Source organism: Sander lucioperca, chromosome 8 (assembly GCF_008315115.2).
Source record: "Sander lucioperca isolate FBNREF2018 chromosome 8, SLUC_FBN_1.2, whole genome shotgun sequence".
NCBI lineage: Eukaryota > Metazoa > Chordata > Actinopteri > Perciformes > Percidae > Sander > Sander lucioperca.
The window spans coordinates 19,719,606-19,739,617 of record NC_050180.1 but is presented as its reverse complement, the minus strand read 5'-3'; the positions used below and the strand labels follow the sequence as shown (position 1 = coordinate 19,739,617).

Here is a 20,012-nt window from a genome sequence, read left to right as displayed (position 1 = left end):
AATGTTTGTTTGAATAAATCCAAACTCTGAGTTATATTGATCACTAGATGGCAGTGTTCACACAGGAAGATAGACAACCTGTGTGTGTGTGTGTGTGTGTGTGTGTGTGTGTGTGTGTGTGTGTGTGTGTGTGTGTGTGTGTGTGTGTGTATGCGTGCGTGCGTGCGTGTGTGTGCGTGCGTGCGTGCGTGTGCGTGCGTGTGTGTGTGCAGTTTAAAGTGATCAAACACAGGTGCTATAGGGCTTTGGTTTGTCATGTTATGTTAACTGTAAAAGCCATAAAACAATGTATTTCTTGGTGTATACCAATTAATCTGTTATTACAGTTGTACATTGATTTTTCAGCAGTATTAAATAAAGTTTCAACAATTGATGATGTCATGTAACATTATACTGTTAAAGGTGGTAAACATAGTGATCAACTCCACTTTCAAAGTGGCATACATTTGCATAAAATGTACATTAAATGCACGCAAATAAATCATCTCCATTTTCATCGCTTCCTCACTTTTTCTTTCAGTCATTCTCTCAACAACAATGTCCTGTTCGCTGAAGTCTGTGTCATTGGCACTCTGAAGCAGATGTTATTCTGTGTATGTGTGTGTAGGACTTCATGAGTGTCACACTACCGTGGTGGGACACTCCCATAGGTAAAACACACTCTTCTGTCAACACCCCTCTGCCAACGTCCCAGCACATCACCGTGGAGATGACTTGGTTCTTGTTATCTCGTCCCCCAGTGATGAAAAGTTTGTTGTTACAGGCAGCTATGGCGCAGCTCGCCCTCTCCCCCAGACGGGTCACAAGGCACCAGGAGTCTGACAGAGGTGAGTAGCAGTACATAGCATGCATGGCACCACCTGGGAAAAGACAAAGAAGACAAAGAAACCATAATAAAGTTAGTAAATATATACACACATATCAGACACAGATGATCACATACTTAAAATATATATATTTTTTTTTAAACTTGCTTTCAGCTGTAACTAATTCAGATGTGCCTATCTTAAAGGACAATTCCGGCGCAAAACGAACCTAGGGGTTATTAACAGATGTGTACCCACTCGATCGTTCTCTGGGACATGTTTTCATGCTAATCGAATGTGTTTGTAGCTTGAAACAAGCTAGCGCGGACCGCTGATTAGCTTACAACGCTAGTATTCGGGGCACAGGGAAAGTAAAACAAATCGCTTATTATAACACTAAAAAGGCTCAAAATATCACCACACTTCAACAGTAGCATAATGAGGGTCCCTAAATGTTAACCGAAGCATTGAGAACATTGTAAGTGTACAGACAGTTTATTAAAAAGATAGATTATAAAGACAGTCGCGTTCTCGTATACCGCCGTCTTGGGAGCTACTGTCTTTCTAAACTATCTTTTTAATAAACTGTCTGTACACTTACAATGTTCTCAATGCTTCGGTTAACATTTAGGGATAATACAGAAAAATGTCCCCTGTGAATGTTATACTATTACATATTATATTATTGGATTATTATTAAGGATGCATTCATGTGTAAGTAGCATTTCACTGTTGTAGTCAATCAAGGTAAAGCTAATTTTAACTTATATACTGCTAGTGCAGCAGATTAATGGCATATTTCAAGAGAATCGTTCAAATTGGTATAGAAGCATGAAATTTGGCACAGAGACTCTCTAAGGGTCACTTTTTGGGAAAAAGGCGTTGGCCACCCAAAAATTCAACATGGCGGCCATTTTTTCAAGATGCCCGCTATTTCTGTCAAATGCTCATTATGTCAATCATTCAAACAGTGATGTAGGCATAACATTTTGTGAAAATACTCCCTTAAGAATGTTTTTTTTGGGAAAACAGTGCTTGTCCCTCAAAAATTCAAGATGGCAACCATTTTTCAAGATGGCCACCATTTCTCTTGAATCCTTACATCAATTTTTCAAATGGTGATGCTGGGTAATTTCATAATTACTTAATGTAGGTGTTGTATGTATGTATGCATTGTAAAATCTTAATCTGTGAAGTGGCCTAATTTAAGGTGTAAAAAAATGTTGTGGAGTAAAAAGTACAATATTTCCCTTATGGAGTAAAAGTATAAAGATGCATTGAATGATAATACATATTTAAAGTAGAAATACCTCACTGTTTGAGTAAATGTACTTAGTTACCAGCCACCACTGCCAACTTACCAACTATATAGATGCAGCTCTTGAACGTGACAGCATTAGTGCATTTGGTTTCGATTGGAATGGGCGCCCTCAGTTCCCAGCTGTCTGTCCCAGGTTCCCAGCACTGAACCTTATCAGTTGCCAACTTTCCATTCGGCCCGCCTCCAATCACATAGATCCATCTGTCAAAGCTTGCAGCAGCAAAGGAGCTCACGCCTACTGCAAGAGGTGTCACCTGCGAACACAGCCAAAAGGGCATCTAAATATGTATAAAGCAGTACCGCCAAACAGGCATAGAAGTAAATATGCAAGGTATAGTTTTTAAAAGCAGTACATTTTATGGAGCATCACAGTTTTTAACACCTACAGTAAAAATGGTTATTATGGAGCTCCAATGTGTTCAATACTAAATTTATAATTATGAAAGAAATAATCACTGGAGTAAATTGTGGAAAATTAGAATAAATAATTAAAACTCAGTTTATTAATTTTAAAACATAATTTTGTAGCACCACTATTACATAGACTTGTTGTATGTTTACCTGTGTCCAGCGATTGTGAAAGGGATCATAGGCTTCAACACTATCGAGTCTCTGAATTCCATCAAATCCACCCAGTGTGTACACTTTCCCCCCATGAACTGCCATCTTGTGTCTCCAGCGCCCAGTTGTCAGGGATTCGATCTGGATCCACTTGTCCAGGGCACCATTATATTTCCAAACATCATGCTTTGTCTCTTTACCTCCTGCAACAATAGGAGCATTGCAGAAAACTGTCACCTGCTGTAGATACTTTTATCCCAAAACACAGATGTGTCACTCAATCTTTAGTAATGACTGTATTTAAAAATCCCATGACCTGATCTCTGAACTTTCATAGTGTACGTATTGCTGAACAGTTAAAGTAACCATAGCTGGGGTGTCAGTTCCTGAGTTGGGAAACACCTAAACCCACAACAACTGTAACTGCAGAGGATGTCACTTCTTTCTGTTGTTTTGTTCCGTTGTACACTGTGGATTCACTGATTATAACAACATTATATTTAAATAAGAGAAGCTTAGAAACATTTACAACAACCTGTTTACATGATGAAGATGCAAGAAAAATAAAGAGGACATATAGAAACCATAACTTGGCAGAAACATAATCAGTAGACAGGGAACACTTTCACTTTCACCCGCACTGTAGGGTATCTCGGACACATATTACAGTAACTAAGCCTTTCTATATAAAACCTGAATACGTGACTTCTCTCACCAGATATGTATAATTCATTGCGGAAGGTGATGCATGCAAACTCCACCCATTTCCTGTTTTGGGATTCATCCTCCATCTCTGTGATTGGCAGCCTGGCCACCTCCAGCCTGCTGCGTCTGAGGGGGTCCAAACAGGTGACAGTGGAAATGAAGCGTTCATCTTTGGTGCAGCCTCCAATGATTAGAAACACCTCTGATAGAAAGTGCCGCACACGGGGTTTGGTTCGTTCAGAGACCACCTATAAACATGTTAAATAAAACTCATTGAACTATAAAACAATGAAATACAGCAGTCATTTTATCACAAAATGATTGGTTTTATTCTAACAAAATGGCTGTTTGGAATATGGAACATTTTAGATAGCTTTTTCCACCAGTGCAAAAAAAGTGATGTCTCCAAACATCTTTTTTTTTCTTAAATAATAATTAATTAGATTTTGGTCTTCTCTGTCTACTGACCTCACTGCCGGAGAGGTGATAGATGCGGGCCTCTTGGAGCAAAGGAAAAGCCTCACTGCAGCGGCGAATCAGTTCATCTGATTCTACTTTTTCTACAAAGTACGCAGGCTCCAACAATGGCAGTCGCACATGTGAGAGCAACCTGGCTAGTGAAGGATAGTGTTCATCCTGCCGGGCTCTCACCCAGCGCATGAGTGCTTCAAAAACACACTCCTCACACTTCACATCAAGGTCGTCCCTCTGCAGGACAGCCTCCAGAGACTCTGCTGGCAGCTCCAGGAAGTCCGGCTGCTGGACTACCTGGGAGAACTTAGTGGCAATGTAATCCTCAGCCACGGTCTTCAAGGCCGGCAAGGCATGGCTTTCAGCAAGATTCAGGATCCCAATGCAACTCTCTAGCTGCAGTGACTTGCTCAGGAAGCCAGCACATGCATCCACCACACGCAAGAACTACAACAGACAAGGCCAGTAAAGGCATTATTATCACTTTTAAGATGAAAATTGTGAAAGCACTGTGGTGTACACATCCAGGATTTCTGAATATTGTCAGTGATAAGCAGATAACACTACTTTTCTGAGACTGATGAGCTGTGCTAGAATTTCAAAAGTATGCAAAACTAAAATGGACAAGACGACATGAAGACAAATTACTGTTTTATTGTGTTCTACTTTTACATTTTTCCTTGCAATCTAATCATTTTAGCAATTTTATGGTTTACTCTGTCCGTTTTACTGACAAGCATTTTGTAGCAATATTTTTTTTAAAAGTGCTATATAAATAAAGTTAATATTATTACATGCATATCCTCAAACTGTACCCTAAATCCTAATTTGTAAGTCTAACCTCAATCCTAAACTAAATCCTAACCCTAAAACAACCTGTTGAAAAAGCGAGTACCAACCAAAGTTCTTGAAGTTTCTTTTATTTTCAAAAAACTCAAATTGCTTGTCACAAAAATAGAAGTATAGGAACACAAACCCCTGCCTCCCCCTTGTCTGGCACAGCTGTGTAGTTAATTTAAGCCTGTATGGAAAACTGATCCTGAGTGTAAACAACTGGGCAACTTTCACTTCCCTCTTTCACCCATTTCTTAATTATTAAGATGTTTGTCAGTAAATGGGGGAATAGTGTCTAAACTTAGATGATCAGAACAATTTGAAGATTTAAAACTTAGTTTTATACTACAGCAGGGTTACAGTGCTGATAAAAAGCATCACTGTAATAGAACCTGTCTTTCTGAAAGTAAATAAAAATGTTTTTTTGCTGCTATTTCTGTACCATAGAGTCTTCTGCCATGCTTTTGATGCATCATGTGTCCCAACTGACTAACACTAATTCAATGACGCTAAATTAAAATGCTATCAATATCAACTATATTGTATAAACAGCAAACTGTTGCAGTTGGGATTAAATGTCATGACTCTAATTCCTGGTAGTTCTGTGTTTTTACTTCCAGTGAAGAATCACATGATCATGCATGTGGTCACACTTAAGTAGAATGAACTGATGAGTGTACTCTTATAAAACCCTTTCACACCAAACTTGATCGAGTCAAAAATGTGCTTAAATAAAAATGTGTTTCTCTTGTGGTTGATGTTTTGAGGATATGTAATGGATCTTATAAAATGTTTGGTTAAGGATTAGGTTTCTGAAGTCAATGACTTACACAAAAGACATGTTAACATGAAATTAAAAATCAGTTTCTTTGACAATTACAGTCCACATTTTGTTGAACTTTTTATCTTTACTATACAAATGTGATTGCTGCTGATAAAGGGCTCAATATTTACAAAGAAACGCTCTGTGTGTCAGATGATGAATGTGCAAAGTGAACAAATCAAGTATCTCCTTTAAGTTTTATGGTAAGTAATTGTCATTTTACCTGAAATTGACTGGCAGCCTCTAGTATTCTCTGGACATTTGAGTGGGTTAGGAGGGCACGGCTGGTGTAGGTATACTCCAGGAGAGACTGCATTGTCCCACTGTCCAACCCCTTTATTTCCACACGCTCCTCATGACTCTCCTTCAGACCACTGCAAAACATGGCCCTACACAGAAAAGAAAAAAAATCATTCAGCACAATCAGGAGTGTCATTACATTGGAGTTAGACAATACTGGATTTGTTTTACCTGAAGTAATGACTGGCAGCAGCGAGTATGGCTCTATGACAAAGGAAGTCATGTCCCTGAACACACAGTACCACATCAGTCAGTTCTTTGTTTACTCGTAGGGTCTCCATCCCTCTCTGCAGCTCCACAGGTAGACCTCCATCTTCCCAACGTAACTCACTGGAGCCTGTCAGGCTGTTTCTCCCCTCGTCTGGGCTGGACTCATCTACAAGAAGCGGCAAGGGACCGTCTGTAGTCCTCTCCAGTGACTCACTCATCTTTTTCACTAAGCTCTTCAGAAACGCGGAAGAACAGCGTGCAGCTACTTTAGTTGCACCTGCACTAGTAAAATAGACCCCTGTGGTTTAGTTTGCAACAGTTGTGTTGCTTTGAAATGTGGATTTGTTTTTTCCTGTGCTCTTGATACTTCCTATTCCTGTTCTGTGAGGAACATACGTGTAGCAACGCTTGTTACTAGACACTTCCTCTTTTTGTGCTGAGTAAATTTCCCCCTGAATTACCCAATTTTCCTCTTCTCTCAGAAACACAGGCACCAGGCCTTCCCCACCAGATGACACCAAAAAGACAATACTGCAAATAACACACAGCATTGTATCAAGTGTCATTAAAGTGTTCAATCTTGAATACGTTTTAAAATGCTGTCTGCTGTTGTGTGTCTACATGTGCTGTCAACATGAACTCACTTCTTGTTTAATTGACTGATATAGATAGATAGATAGATAGATAGATACTTTATTCATCCTGAAGGAAATTTTAGGATCCAGTAGCTTCGACAACCTTAACACAACAAACACATATACACACATATATCACACATACATAACAATAAAAATAAAAATCACGCACAGAAATGCAATGACCAGTGATATCACTCTGTCATTCTTGCATCTAAGTGCTGAACATGACTGATCACGTTTAATGCGAAAACAGAAGGTGGCCTGTTTGATCCCCAAACCGGCAGGATGAATCTGGGTGGGAAAAGTTAAAGAGCAACGTTTACCCCTCCCTCGTTACCTCAAATGATGTGCCCCTGGGCAAGGCCCTTAATCCCCTAATGCATTACCCAAGAAGTACCAAACTTTTTGGCTTGTGACCCTTTAAAGTGGTGCGGTGTCTTCTCATGACCCCTATGCACAGTTGCATATATCTATGGGTTGTGAGCAATAGAAACAGTTAGGCTGTCTTATTTTATAAGGGTTTTATGCCTAAAGAGGTTAAACTTTCCAAGCAAATACTAGAGAATAGTTGGGAAAAAAATAAAAACACGTTTTGTAGCAGATGATTTTATTCTGTAATTGCTATCTACAACAATATATAATCAATAACATATTCAAAATGTTTATACTATGTAAGTAAGTAGTAATAACATCTTTACCACTATATTGCTTTTTATGACTTATATCACTATATAGTAGGCTAAATGTTATATGGTTGTTGTATTTTTAAATTATATGCTATATCCGGGTATTATTTTCCATTTCCATCATAGATATTAATATATCATATAGTAACAATGGGCCACCTGTCCAGCGAGCACTCAGCAGTCCTTGCATTGAGATGGCTGGTTTGCAAACACCTCCTTCCAAACAGCAGGGGGAGCAGGATATCTGTTGTTTATAATGTAGATCTTGTATGTAGATTTTTAATCTCATATCTCTGATTTCCTTACATTCCTTTTTATGTTTATTTAATTCAAATAGTTATATATCTGTTTTTCTTGTCTCTTAGCTTGTCTCCGTGTGGTTGTAACATGTTCATTTCCCTTTCTCTCTCTCTCTCTCTCTCTCTCTCTCTCTCTCTCTCTCTCTCTCTCTCTCTCTCAAACATTCGACGTCGACTAGTTGACCCACACCTGTCCTACACCACAGAGATGTCCAAACTGTTGGTTATCTCCCTTTTACCTCTTATTCAGATACATCACATCTTCAAGCATTTATTTAGGCTACACAATCAAAGCAATAGATTAGGTTATAATGCTAAAATGTAAATATGACAGACACAGTTGCAGCAGAAATGTATGTCTTCATCTTCTCCACTAAGTGGCACTGTTGCCTCAATTGTCTACACCACCATTCAAACGTAATCTAAAATAAATCTAAATTTATTTCCTGTTTCAATGTTTGCCGAAATAGGTCAAGCTTGGACACAAGCTATTTCCTAGCAATGGAATTCAACCGCAGGCCTTTTATCCCGCCACTCGTTGATGTATGATCAGATTATTATATTGTTAATTGTAAAAATGACTATGAATTATCGAATTCTAAGAAAACGCGGAAGTTACACACATTTTATTTTGGAATAAAAAACTAAGCACGTGATTTGTGTAGTTCCTTCTAAAGGCAAAAACGTTTAGACATGGAGAGGTGTCGATCTTTGAGAATGCAGATTCACATTATTTCAGTTATGTTTGAGGTCAAATGAGCGCACACCGCACTTTTTCTCAGTTTGTTAAAGCTGTAGTTTCTGCCCAATTGATTTAGTATTACATGTAATGATGGTGTCAATTTAAACGATGTAGCCTAATGGAAAAAACACAGCGTCCTCGTTAGGGCGACGCAGTGTTTATCATAAGTGGTCGGAAAAAAGCCTACATAAGTCTTATGTAGGCTATGTCTAACCCAAATTACACCGAGTATAGTTCGGACGGAACAAAGCTATTTTCAGGGTCTGTGTTCATCACATGCACATGTTTGAGACAAACAGTAAAAATGGTAATGATAATACATTTACAAGTCCAGTATGCTGCAACCGTGTGTGCAGTACGCAGGACATATGTCAGACTTCCTCTTGGTGTAACCACAGGAAGCATGTACTAGTGTATGTCTGTATGCGCACAGACATGCTGTAACAAAAGTGAGACTGACTAAAGGCTTGGTCACAACTGCTATGGTGTGAACACTGTTACTTCTGATGCAGATTTAGGATGAAGTGTTCCCTGCGATCTTGTTTGAGGGCCAATTTGCTCTTTTGCCTGGGACTACTTCTGCACTGTGGTAAGTATTACATTGAATTCCTGCAATTGAATTGCATTTTGGTGAGTGATCATCATGCTGTGGAAGCTGAAGTGGAAATATGGTAGAATTTCAGCTGCTTATTTAGTTAAACCCTTGTTAAAAAAGAAGAAGAGGAAAGAAAGTAATTTTAAAGTAAGGAGGAAATAAGTGGAGCCAAGAAACTTGGTGTTAAGTGCACTTTAAATGAAATATAGTTATTTGTGTCTGTCATTATGTCCATCTTATACCATATACCACTATAATAAGAAATAATAATAACCACTAATACATGGTAAGCTCAGTTTATGTCATACATCTACAATACTCACTGTGTTTTTGGCTACTTATTTTTGTAATGTATTGAATGTAATTGCATTTGCAATGGTTTCTCTGGTTGAACTCAATTATTCATAATTGATGATTTAATTATGTTATTCTCTCTGTATTTTATAATAACAGTTGAATTGATGTAGACAAACCATGAAGCTGAAAAAGCTATATAATAATGGCTATAGCTATATAAATATATAAGAAATAATTCCCTCCTTTCTTGTGGATGAATATAAATGTCCTGTAAGAGACATTTTCCACTATTTGCAGGCATTAATTTGATACTTACAATGAATACATACTTCACAATATATACTGTAAAAAGTTTATATATGTGCAAAGCAACTTGAAGGCTACAGAGTTTTGCTTTACATATCCATGCAATACTAAAACAAAGGTTGGACTCTGAGGTGTAGAACCCTTATTAAACATGAGCGACACTTTAAGTTGCAATATTTAACTGACTTCAACATCTGTGTTTTATCTGTGCTTCACACAGGAGAAGCCCGAGTGCACACTGAAGCACAGGCTGGGCCACTGTATCGCGTGGTGGGCTCTCCGCTCTCTATCTCCTGCAATGTGAGTGGCTTTGACAGTGCCAGCACTAGAAAAGGATTTGAATTCCGTGTTAAGAAGCCTGCAAATCCAACATTTGAGATTAACATCATCAGCACCAATGACCAGGCCTTCGGCTATGCCGTGTATACACAACGTGTGAGGAGTGGGGACATTAATTTGACACATGTGAATCCAAACTCAGTCTTCTTTGAGATACAAAGACTAGAGAAAGGTGATGAAGGGGAGTATGACTGTAGTGTAATCAACCACCAACTTGTTTATGATGGAACCTACAACGCTAAGACAACAGTGAAAGGTAATCAGTCACTGTTCTACTTTTGAGTTTTTAGACTTACTTTTTAATGTAACTGCTGTATTGTAAAAAATGGCAATAATGTATGACTTTCATGTCCTTGTCTCTGTTTCTGTTGTGGTGCCATAGTGATTGACAACTCCCTCAGTGTTTCATCACCTGCCTCCACCTCACTGAGCTATTATGAGGGTGATGCTCTCACTTTAACATGCCAAGCCTCCAGCAACACCGTCCAGCACACCCATCTGTCTCTTGCCTGGTATCTCCATAAAGACGGTGAGGACAAAGCTCAGCCTATCATTTCTCTGGATAGAGATTTCACACTGATCCCAGGCCCGGGGTTTGAAGAGCGTTACCAAGCTGGACTCATAAGGTTAGATAAAATGGGAGAGGCCATGTACAAGCTAAACATGGCTCATCTGGAGCTGTCAGACCAAGGCAGGATCTACTGCCAGGCTCAGGAGTGGATCCAAGATCCTGACCGCTCCTGGTACACTATCGCACAGAAGAATGCAGAGGAAACTATCGTGAATGTCAAAGCCAGAGGTTAGAAGCAGCTATCATTTCATTGATTTTATTTAGCACATCTTGATATGAGTTGACATGTTCATCTTTGATCTTCCTCTTAAGCAGTCGTTGTGGCTTCTGACAGGATGTGTTTCTGTGTTTGTCTCACTTTTCTTCTTTTTTTGCCTCGAACAGAGGTGGTGCCAGACACATCGTCTCTGGTGGTGAGAATTTCTGCACAGTCGTCAACACTGCAGGAGGGGCAGGAGCTGTCGCTGTCCTGCAACGTAGACACCCAGAACCTTCAGGAAAGGTTCTTCTCTGTAGCCTGGCTCAGGGGAAGTGTTGAGTTGGCCCGCATTGGCCCTACAGGCATTCTGTCTGTGGGGCCCGAGTACAGTGGGCGAGTTAAAGAAGGAGAGCTCCGGGCAGCCCGGATTGGGGACAGAGATTACCGTCTCATATTGCAGCCTGTCAGAACCGAGGACCAAGGAGAGTTTACCTGTAGAGCATGGCTTCAGGACAGAGGGCAGGATGGTGTCTTTACACAGGCAGCATCCCAGGACTCCAAGTCCCAGCTGGTCAACATCTCAGCCACAGGTCAGTCAGCAAGTGAGCCCAAACTGAATGAGACATACAAACATTTACTCAGGGTTTAATTTTCTTACCTGTTTGATTTAACCTGGATTTTAAGCTTAATTTTATCTTTTGAAATGGAGGCTTGCAATATGTGTGTGTGTATATATATATATATATATAAGATAATTCATAACTTTATTTAAAAAAAAAGTTATTTTCTTTTATTATCTTCTTAAACACACTCATCTGTCTGTTGCCTTGTCTCATTACAGAAAGCGGGCTCTCAGTTGAAATGCAAAACTCTGTGGGCGTTAACGAAGGTGAAGGGCTGAAGCTCACCTGTAAAGTGCGTGGGGTCAAAGGCCCGCTCTCCGTCACCTGGCAACGCAAATCAGCATCCACATCAACGGCCATGTTCACCAGTGTCATCAGTCTAAGTCAGGAGGGGGTTCTGGAGAAAGCGGGGGAGTTCATGAGTCGCAAAGTAAAGGCAACGCGTCCAGCGACTGACACATTCACCTTAGAGCTTGATGAGGTCACTCCTTCTGATTCAGGTGTCTACCAGTGTGCTGTGTCAGAATGGAAAATCAATAGCAAGACCAACAGTCAGTCACAGACTGCCACTGTGACAGTGGCTCCAACAGGTAAGATATGTCTCGATATGTCTAGATCTGTCTGTGTAGTACAAATTATTCAACACAAATAAATGGTGAAATCTGCATATTTACACAGCAGGTTCCTCTTAGCACATATATGGTCTGATCACTCTCTAAAAAACAAAGTCATTTTTTAACATACATAGCTGAAACTGCTATTGGAAAACATTGGTCAATGTTTACCAACATAGTGGCAATGCTATGGATGTGGATGTTGCTCAGTCTGCCAGTTGGTCTGTTTGTCTGTCTGTGCATCCATCCATCCATCCAGCAGTATAGTCCTGAGTACAAGCTACTGGATTGATAATCCTGGTTCCTAGAAGATTATTCCATGTTTTCATGACCTGACCTGACCTGTAGTACCACCATCAGGCCATAATATCCATTCACATGCAAGAAATTTCTAAATCTCATTGGAAAAAACCTACAGAGTACATTCATGCTTCAACAGGGTGAACCTTTTCCATTCCAGCACTGCATGGTCTTCCCTCTTGTGTCACCTTAGGTCAAGATATTTGTTTGCACTCAAGTCATTGCTGTGACATTTACACAATCATGAGGGAAATTATTTTGGATTTTAATAAGCACAAACTTTGTACTTTTAAAACAACTAAAGGCTCTGACACGCCAACCAGATGGCTCCTGTCTCTCAAAAAAGTGCCTCTGAACACACCGAAGCGACGCCGACTTGAGCGTAAGTTCTGCGTGTGCGCGAGACGTAATACATCTCCATAACATAGCAGCAGGCGGCGCTAATCTATATTGTCGCCCAAAAAATTAAAATGACGGAACATCTCTCTAGACCTAGTAAACACAGAGCACGCTGTCGTCAGTCATTGTTTTCATCAGAGAGTGTTGATAGTAGTCAAGAAGGATCGTTGTTGTCATTACTCGCTGAACAGAAGAAAATACGATGGCTAGTAATAAGAAGATATAGCGTTGTCAGCTCTCGGGCTTCTTCTTGTGGAAGAAGCACTGATTCGCTAGTCAAGGGCTAGTACTCCACCAATCAAATTGGTCATTGAGTCCAACTGCCCACTAGCCGATTCAACAAATCAAATCGGCCAAAATGGATGCCAACGGCTCCTCCAACTGACGACGGCACGGAACACACCGAACAGACTCGAGTCACCGACCTCGCCAGACTGTCCGACAGCCGATAAATGGGTTAGTGTGTCAGAGCCTTAAGGGTAACGGTCTAAGAAAAACCACAATATTTACAATGTTTTTTGCTCTGTCCAACACTTGTGCTGTAGGCTGTAATATATAGTGTAGGGTTCACTTCCAGGGCTATAGACTTTCAGTTTAGTCAACATGCATTTGTTGAAATGGCACTGAAGTATAGACTTCGGAGTGCCTTACTGCATATACTTGTGTATAATGACAACAAATTGATTTTCTCGAAAAAGTGTTAAGACCGCTTAATGCTTTAAGTCCTAAGTTTAATGTCAGACAAGTATGTTGACATACTGAAATACTGGATATTTAATGCATGAATGATGTTTATATATATATATATATATATATATATATATATAAAAATGTTACATATTACATATTTTCTTGTTTTAAAGAAGGAAATGATATTGAGAAATGAGTATAAAGCGTGAAAAAACTGAGATAAAAGAGAGAGGAAATGTCATTGACTCACATCTCTTTTTTATTTTGAACACTCATGATTGTATAATTACCAGCTTCTGCTTTTTTACTCACCACTGCTGACTATTTTGGATTTGTGTCACAGATTCGTTTGTAAAAGTGTCTCTGATAAGCCGCAACAACATAGTGACTGTGGGAGCAAATGTGCAGTTGATGTGCCGGATCAAAGGGCCACGAATGCCAATAACACTGACTTGGAGTCTGCAGCGTGATCCCTCAACCCTAGATAACATCCTTACACTGTACTCTGATGGTGCCATCAGCTGGTCCGGAGACCAGCAGCGCTACCAGCTGAAAGTAGAGAACAAACAGAATGAAGTCATTCACTTTCTGCTCATTAACGGTGCGAGCCACAGGGAGGCAGGAAGCTACCAGTGTAGAGTGTCTGTCTTCCTGGAGAATGTACACAAGAAGCTGCCTCCATCCAATCAGCTGGCTGTTTTGGTGCGGAACCCAGGTATTGCTGAGATTTGTAAGGCTACATGCCATTTTTGAAGCAATTTTGGATGAAAGCTACACTGTGCATTCTATTTGTCTTAGTTTCTAACCACATATGACTTCACTTTTTCTCCCTCTGCTAGACAACAAACTCCGTCTGACCACCACCCCTGCCTTGACAGGAAATATTAACACTGACATAGAAATTAAATGCTCAGTTACCTCAGAACCCTCTGCATCCTCTCGCTATGCTATCACGTGGTTGCTCCAGCAACAGGCAGAAAATAAGACCATTGTGAGCTCGGACCAGGATGCCCTAGTAACTTTCGGACCCCAGGTACAGCTGAGCCACAGACAGCGAATCAGCATGAGGCGCACTAAGGGGCCTAGTTTTGAGTTCAGTATTCGTCAAGCTCGGGTCTCAGACAATGGCTTATACGTATGTGAGGTGGTGGAGTGGCTGCAAGATCCTCATGGTGACTGGTATCAGCTCTCACCAGTGTCCAAAACTACACAGTTAACAGTTATTGAGCCTGGTAAGTTTGTGTTAAATAGCTCACTGAAAATGTCTCCAGAGTTCAGTAAGCAACATGTAGCCCATACAATTTTTATGGCCCTAAAAGCCTATTTTCTCAACAAGCTTCTTACTATAAGAGATGAAGCTCAACATGAGCGTACCATGCTCTGCCAAAGTTCAAGCAGTTTTGCTTATTTCAAATGAGAGATTTCCATATTTATCAATTTGTCCTTTACTTTCTCACTGATTTTAAGTAGTTGGGGCTCAGTTGGAAAAATGTGATGTATTTATATGCACCAATTAAGCAACATTTGAATGACTTTTAGTGCTAAAAGCCTTTGTGATCTACTCTGTGCCTCATGTTTGATTTTAGTTTATTTCGACATGAAAATATAGAAGCACTTCAACTTTTTCTGAAGTTTTCAAGGGCTTTACACAAAATTATTTGACAACATTCTAAGTTCTTCATTGACTAGATTTTCTTTTCTCTGCCCACGCTTATTCTCCAGCCAATGACCTTAGTTTAGACAAGAAAGAGCAGCCGTTGACTGTCAAGGAGGGAGATGAGGTGGAGCTCAAGTGTAACATCATCTCAGGTGCATCCAGTTCTTCTTTTTTCTACAAAGTCACGTGGCTCTACAATGGACATGATTCTTCCGCTACAAATGCCCTGGTGCAGCTTGACCACACAGGCCTGCTGAGTTATCCAGAGAACCAGGAGCTCAGAGGCCTGCAGGGGCGGCTTCGTCTTATAAGACCCACTCAGAACAGCTTCTATCTGGGTATTCAGAGGGTGCATGAGGGTGATAGTGGGACCTACCAGTGTCAAGTGGAACAATACCAGCTGGATCATGAAGGTCACTGGCAACAAAAGGCCTCGGACAGCGCTGGACCAACCGTGCTGACTGTTAATGTTGCGGGTATGATAACATCTTTTAGATCTGGGTGTTTGAAGGAATAGTTTGACATTTTGGGAAATGGCCTATTTCACTTTCTTACCAAGAGTTAGGTGAAAAGATTGATACCACTCGACGTGTGAGTAATAATCCCAAAATGTTGCACTATTCCCTTAAAACTTGCAATTGGTAATATTACCAATACCATACGATGGCGTGTACATTTGTCTGCATGTGTTTATTTGGCTTTGATGTACTGTACTGTTCTGGTTCTCAGCAAAATAACCACTTCAAAAGCACGCTAAAGGTGCTTTAATATGTTTTGCTATCCCTACTTTGCTTGCCATATGACCTACTTGTTCTGCTCTTTTAGTATTACTGATTAATTGTGTTGTGTTTCTGCCGTTTGCAAAGCCTCCTAATCTCCACTTTGTCTCCTTTTCCCAACTTCTTCCCTATTTTAAAGTCCCACTGATCAGTCCCTCCAGGATTTCGCAGCCTTTTTTTGAGATTGTTGCGGTCCAAAATGCCTGATTTCGCGGGAGCTTTTGTAAAAAATGTATAGTTCTTTAAAAATAAAAAGGAAACTTATTTTGGGGAGAAGGCATGCGTGCGAGAGGCGTGCGTGCGAGAGGCGTACATGCGTGCGTGTGTGTGCGCGCCAGTCGCGGGGGGAACTGAGCTTCAGCCCCGCTCACTGCAGATAGCTGACAGGATTGAAACGGCAGCAGCTTTCAGCGACTTCAGAGTGAAAAATCTTTAGAGCGTACTTTGATGTTAAAATGTATACAGGTTGGCAGGACGGTCTGAAATGTTTTGCACGGTCTTTCGCTGTACGTTTCGTTGGTAAATGTGAGATGTTTGAGTCACACACACATCTCGTCTTCATGTCAGAAACAAGGAAATGATCAACCTGTTCTCACTTCCCCTTGCTTGGTCATTGGCTCACAGAATCACATACTGATACAAAGTCTGGCACGTGGGACTGCTGGGATTGGTTGAAGTCACGGGAAACTTCATGTTATTGGTCAAATTTGCGGAAAAGTTGCGGTGATTGGTCAAAATTGCGAGTCGCACCAAATTCACGGTGATTGGTTGAATTTGTGTGAATTGGCGCGATCGCGAAATCCTGGAGGGAGGGACTGACTGATTGGTTTGCCTTGTCAATAAAGTCAAATAAAATGTGTCTTTTTACCTGTTTGCTTTCACAGAAAAAAACCTGTCCATTGTGAAGGAAATAAAGGAGTTGAATGTGAGCAGATCCCAGGATTTCACTGTCCCCTGTCATATCACCAAACAATCCAGCAGTGAATCCGAGTTCAAGGTCACATGGTTTTGGCAGAAAGAGACAGAGACTGAACAACACCCCATATTCACCTCTTACCGCAACTCCACCCTACAAGACTTTAGGAAGGGTGATCAGCTAAGATTTGACCACCCGTTGCCCAACCAATTCAGCCTGACAGTCTTGAAGCCAAGTCCTGTAGATAGTGGCCTGTATTTCTGTGAGGTAGAAGAGTGGCTTCCATCTCTGTCTCATGGATGGAGGAAAGTTGCAGTGGAAAAGTCAGGATATTTGACTGTTAATGTCTATGCAGAAGGTAAGCACATCTTAATGTGATTAGCAGTAACTCTCAGCAAATACAAGTGCTTGAAAATCATGTTAAATCATGCATATGTGTAAGCAAGTAATACGTTTCTTTGTCTTCTTCTTTGCAGGAGATGGTAATGCCGTCTCTGAGCCAGAATGCAAGTCGGGTATCTGGATGGGGATTCTCATAGCTACTGTCATCTGCTCACTATTGGTCATATTACTACTGGTGCTGAAGATATGCAGGAGCAAAGTTACAAGAGGAAAGCAGTCAGGCCAAAGTCTCTGGACAGAGCAACACACTCTGAACCCCAAACTCAGTGTAGAGAACTAAATCAGACCAGAAGTGGAGAAGAGATTTTTATGTGACATGTAATATATGCAAAGTTTTATAATTCAAAAATGTTTTACTGTACATATTTTGTATTCATTTTCATTCAAAGTTCAATCATTCTTGTTTAAATGAATCTGTTGATAATGTTCCATTAAAAAAAGTAGTTTAAATGTTTTACTGTGTGCAGCTGGGAATAATTTTGCCTATGAATTAATGAAATTCATTAAACCTTTAAAATTAAAAATGCACTTTTCATTTTACAGCTTAAACTTCTTTGCATAATCGCCAGCTTCTTACTGCCTTCAATGGACAGTTGAGCTTGTCAGGAGATCAACTTTGTGACTTTACACCTACAAAGCAACATACTCTGAATGATTCCTTTTTTGTAGTAACATACCAGGCAGATTGATTGAAAATTGTCTTTTAATGGGGAGAAGTCAAAGCATAGCATGTCTAAAGAGTGCAGCTAAGCACGACATGTGGTAAGACTTGAAACCTTTCTCTGCAAGTAGCACTGCGATGAATCAACCAGGAAGTGCTCTGTGGTTCTTCAAGGATGACTGTGTGGTCATCAAATCTGCTGAGACGTGGGTTTGCTGAGCATTTGGGCAGAGAGAGTGACAGTTAGAGGTTACATTCATACAATGGAAGTATAAAAATTTGCCAATGCAACCCTTTAGTTTACATGTTTCTGGATGCACAATTTTACTTATAGATGAAATGTGTGTGTGTGTGTGTTTGTGTATGGGTGTGCTTTGAGAAGTCTGAGCTAACTAAATGTGTGTTTGTATGAAATATAACTGTGAAAGCTTTTTCATTGTTTTGGTTGTACTCAAGCACATTGGATTTGAAATTAAACATTTGCTATGAGATGTCTGACATTCAAGTGTGTTTAATGGTTTTCACATCCATATTGGTTGAACAATGTAGGAATTGTCAGTTTTCTTAGATGTGGTCCCATAATGTAGGACAATGCAGCAGATTAAAGATCCTAAATACACAGCCAGAGCATTTTGGGCTAGAGGAATGTTTTTAATTGAAGATGTAAATACCCTAAAATCAGCTGAGCATGTCTTTCAATTCTTCAAGACCAGACTGAAGGTAAAACCCACGAAAACAAGCCAGGCCTGGTAGAGCATCACCAAATGCTGCCTGATGTCTATGAGTTGTACACTCACTAATTCAATGGCAATTATTTGATTTTAAATAGATTAATGTGTTCTATTTAATTTCAGTCCTCTAAAATTGGGGGGCAATGCATTAAAAGGTCGACAGTCACAGTAGTTATATGAATCCATGTCTGATGTAGGTGTAAGCACTTTCAAAGTAAAGATTAAAGTCAGCCCTTTAACTGTCCAACCACTCACAGGCTGGACTGTACTTGTACTTGGTTTGCACATAAATGCATGTCAGATTCTGAATCTCTGCCATAATGCTGTTGCTGCATTTTAACAGCTGTTCCCACTCAACGAAACTGGATGCTGGAGAGTAATCAAATCAAAACTAAAGGAGAGGAAAGTAGTGTCTCCCCCCTCTCCCACTTTCTCCCTGCATCAGCCCTATCAATGTTTAACACCCCATCTGTGTAAGAGACAAGAATAGAATCCATTCCTTGCTTTCACAATTGAGGAAACAGGCACAGACACTAGATTTCTCCCATACAGAGAAGGGTTCTTGTCTGATGAGTGTATATCAGTTATGTACAACTTAAAGGAGAACTCCGGGCAATTTTTACGTTAATCTTGATCGCTATAAGTATGTGAGTACTGTCGATAGCAAAAACAAAACCGATCCGAATCGGTGCTAGCAACATGGAGCTTCTGCAGCTAATGCCGAGAGCTCCCACTTAGCTAAAACGGCAGTTTTGGGGGCATATCATAAAGAGTGCCTTTGTGCCTCTTTAACAGACACAAAATGCAATTAAAATGTCTGTGCAACATGAACAGGGCCCTTACATGACAACAAGATGCGTTTTCAACTCAGACATTGTTTAAATTCACTTACTCTGTTAGCTGCTAGCTGCCGTCTGGGATAAGTAAGTGTGTTCAGCCAGGCTTCGGTAATAATCATCAAGCAGCAGTTCTGTGTGTATTTGTAGCATATATATCCATTTTGTGTGCGATCCATCTGGCGTTGTTGAATAGGAGTCTCGGCAGTGGCGAACTGTGTATTAGTTGCGTTAGCCGGGCTAGCAGGCGCGACCGGCATCCTTCTACTTCCTCCCCGCCTTCCCCGCCTTCCCCGCCTGCCGCGGCCGACAACAATCCACGGGCACCCACTGGTCTGGTGGATGTCCTCCAGAGGACAGTTCATGCTTTCGCAGCAAAAGTTTTGCGGCGAAAAAAGTTTATTTCCCCCTCAAAAATAGGTAATTGAGCACTGTAGTGGTTATGATCATATCCCATCCCATCCCATCCCATCTGCACACTGCTGTTTACCTTTTCCTGCTACAACTGAATTCCTGCGGGACTTCCGCAAGACTACAGCCAGCCTCCTGTAACGCTGTTACTTTACAAGAAACAGGCATCATTTGGCCCGTTTCCATGTAGTTACATAGTCACTGATATGATCATAACCACTACAGTGCTCAATTACCTATTTTTGAGGGGGAAATAAACTTTTTTCACCGCAAAACTTAAGCCACGAAAG

General features: G+C 40.5%; 2 protein-coding genes across 3 annotated transcripts; one reads left to right on the top strand and one right to left on the bottom strand.

The window, feature by feature from the left end:
• Positions 1 to 264: 264 nt before the first annotated feature.
• On the bottom strand, positions 265 to 6,426 carry klhl6 (kelch-like family member 6). The gene is made up of 7 exons (XM_031295980.2): positions 5,993 to 6,426; positions 5,745 to 5,910; positions 3,862 to 4,311; positions 3,404 to 3,641; positions 2,689 to 2,891; positions 2,168 to 2,381; positions 265 to 860 (listed from the first exon to the last, which is right to left on the bottom strand). Exons 1-7 carry the CDS (start codon positions 6,247 to 6,249, stop codon positions 562 to 564), a joined length of 1,827 nt encoding a protein of 608 aa, XP_031151840.1. The 5' UTR covers positions 6,250 to 6,426; the 3' UTR covers positions 265 to 561.
• A 1,671-nt stretch (positions 6,427 to 8,097) lies between these two features.
• Positions 8,098 to 18,242, top strand: LOC116047259 (immunoglobulin superfamily member 2-like). 2 transcript variants are annotated; one of them, XM_031295933.2, is made up of 11 exons: positions 8,098 to 8,197; positions 8,909 to 8,985; positions 9,815 to 10,189; positions 10,316 to 10,732; positions 10,889 to 11,293; positions 11,545 to 11,916; positions 13,673 to 14,044; positions 14,169 to 14,561; positions 15,052 to 15,462; positions 16,650 to 17,039; positions 17,158 to 18,242. In XM_031295933.2, exons 2-11 carry the CDS (start codon positions 8,916 to 8,918, stop codon positions 17,361 to 17,363), a joined length of 3,411 nt encoding a protein of 1,136 aa, XP_031151793.1. In that variant the 5' UTR covers positions 8,098 to 8,197; positions 8,909 to 8,915; the 3' UTR covers positions 17,364 to 18,242. The 2 variants fall into 2 exon arrangements, with proteins under 2 accessions (XP_031151793.1, XP_031151786.1); XM_031295926.2 differs by lacking the exon at positions 8,098 to 8,197 and having other exon boundaries at positions 8,688 to 8,985.
• Positions 18,243 to 20,012: the final 1,770 nt, after the last annotated feature.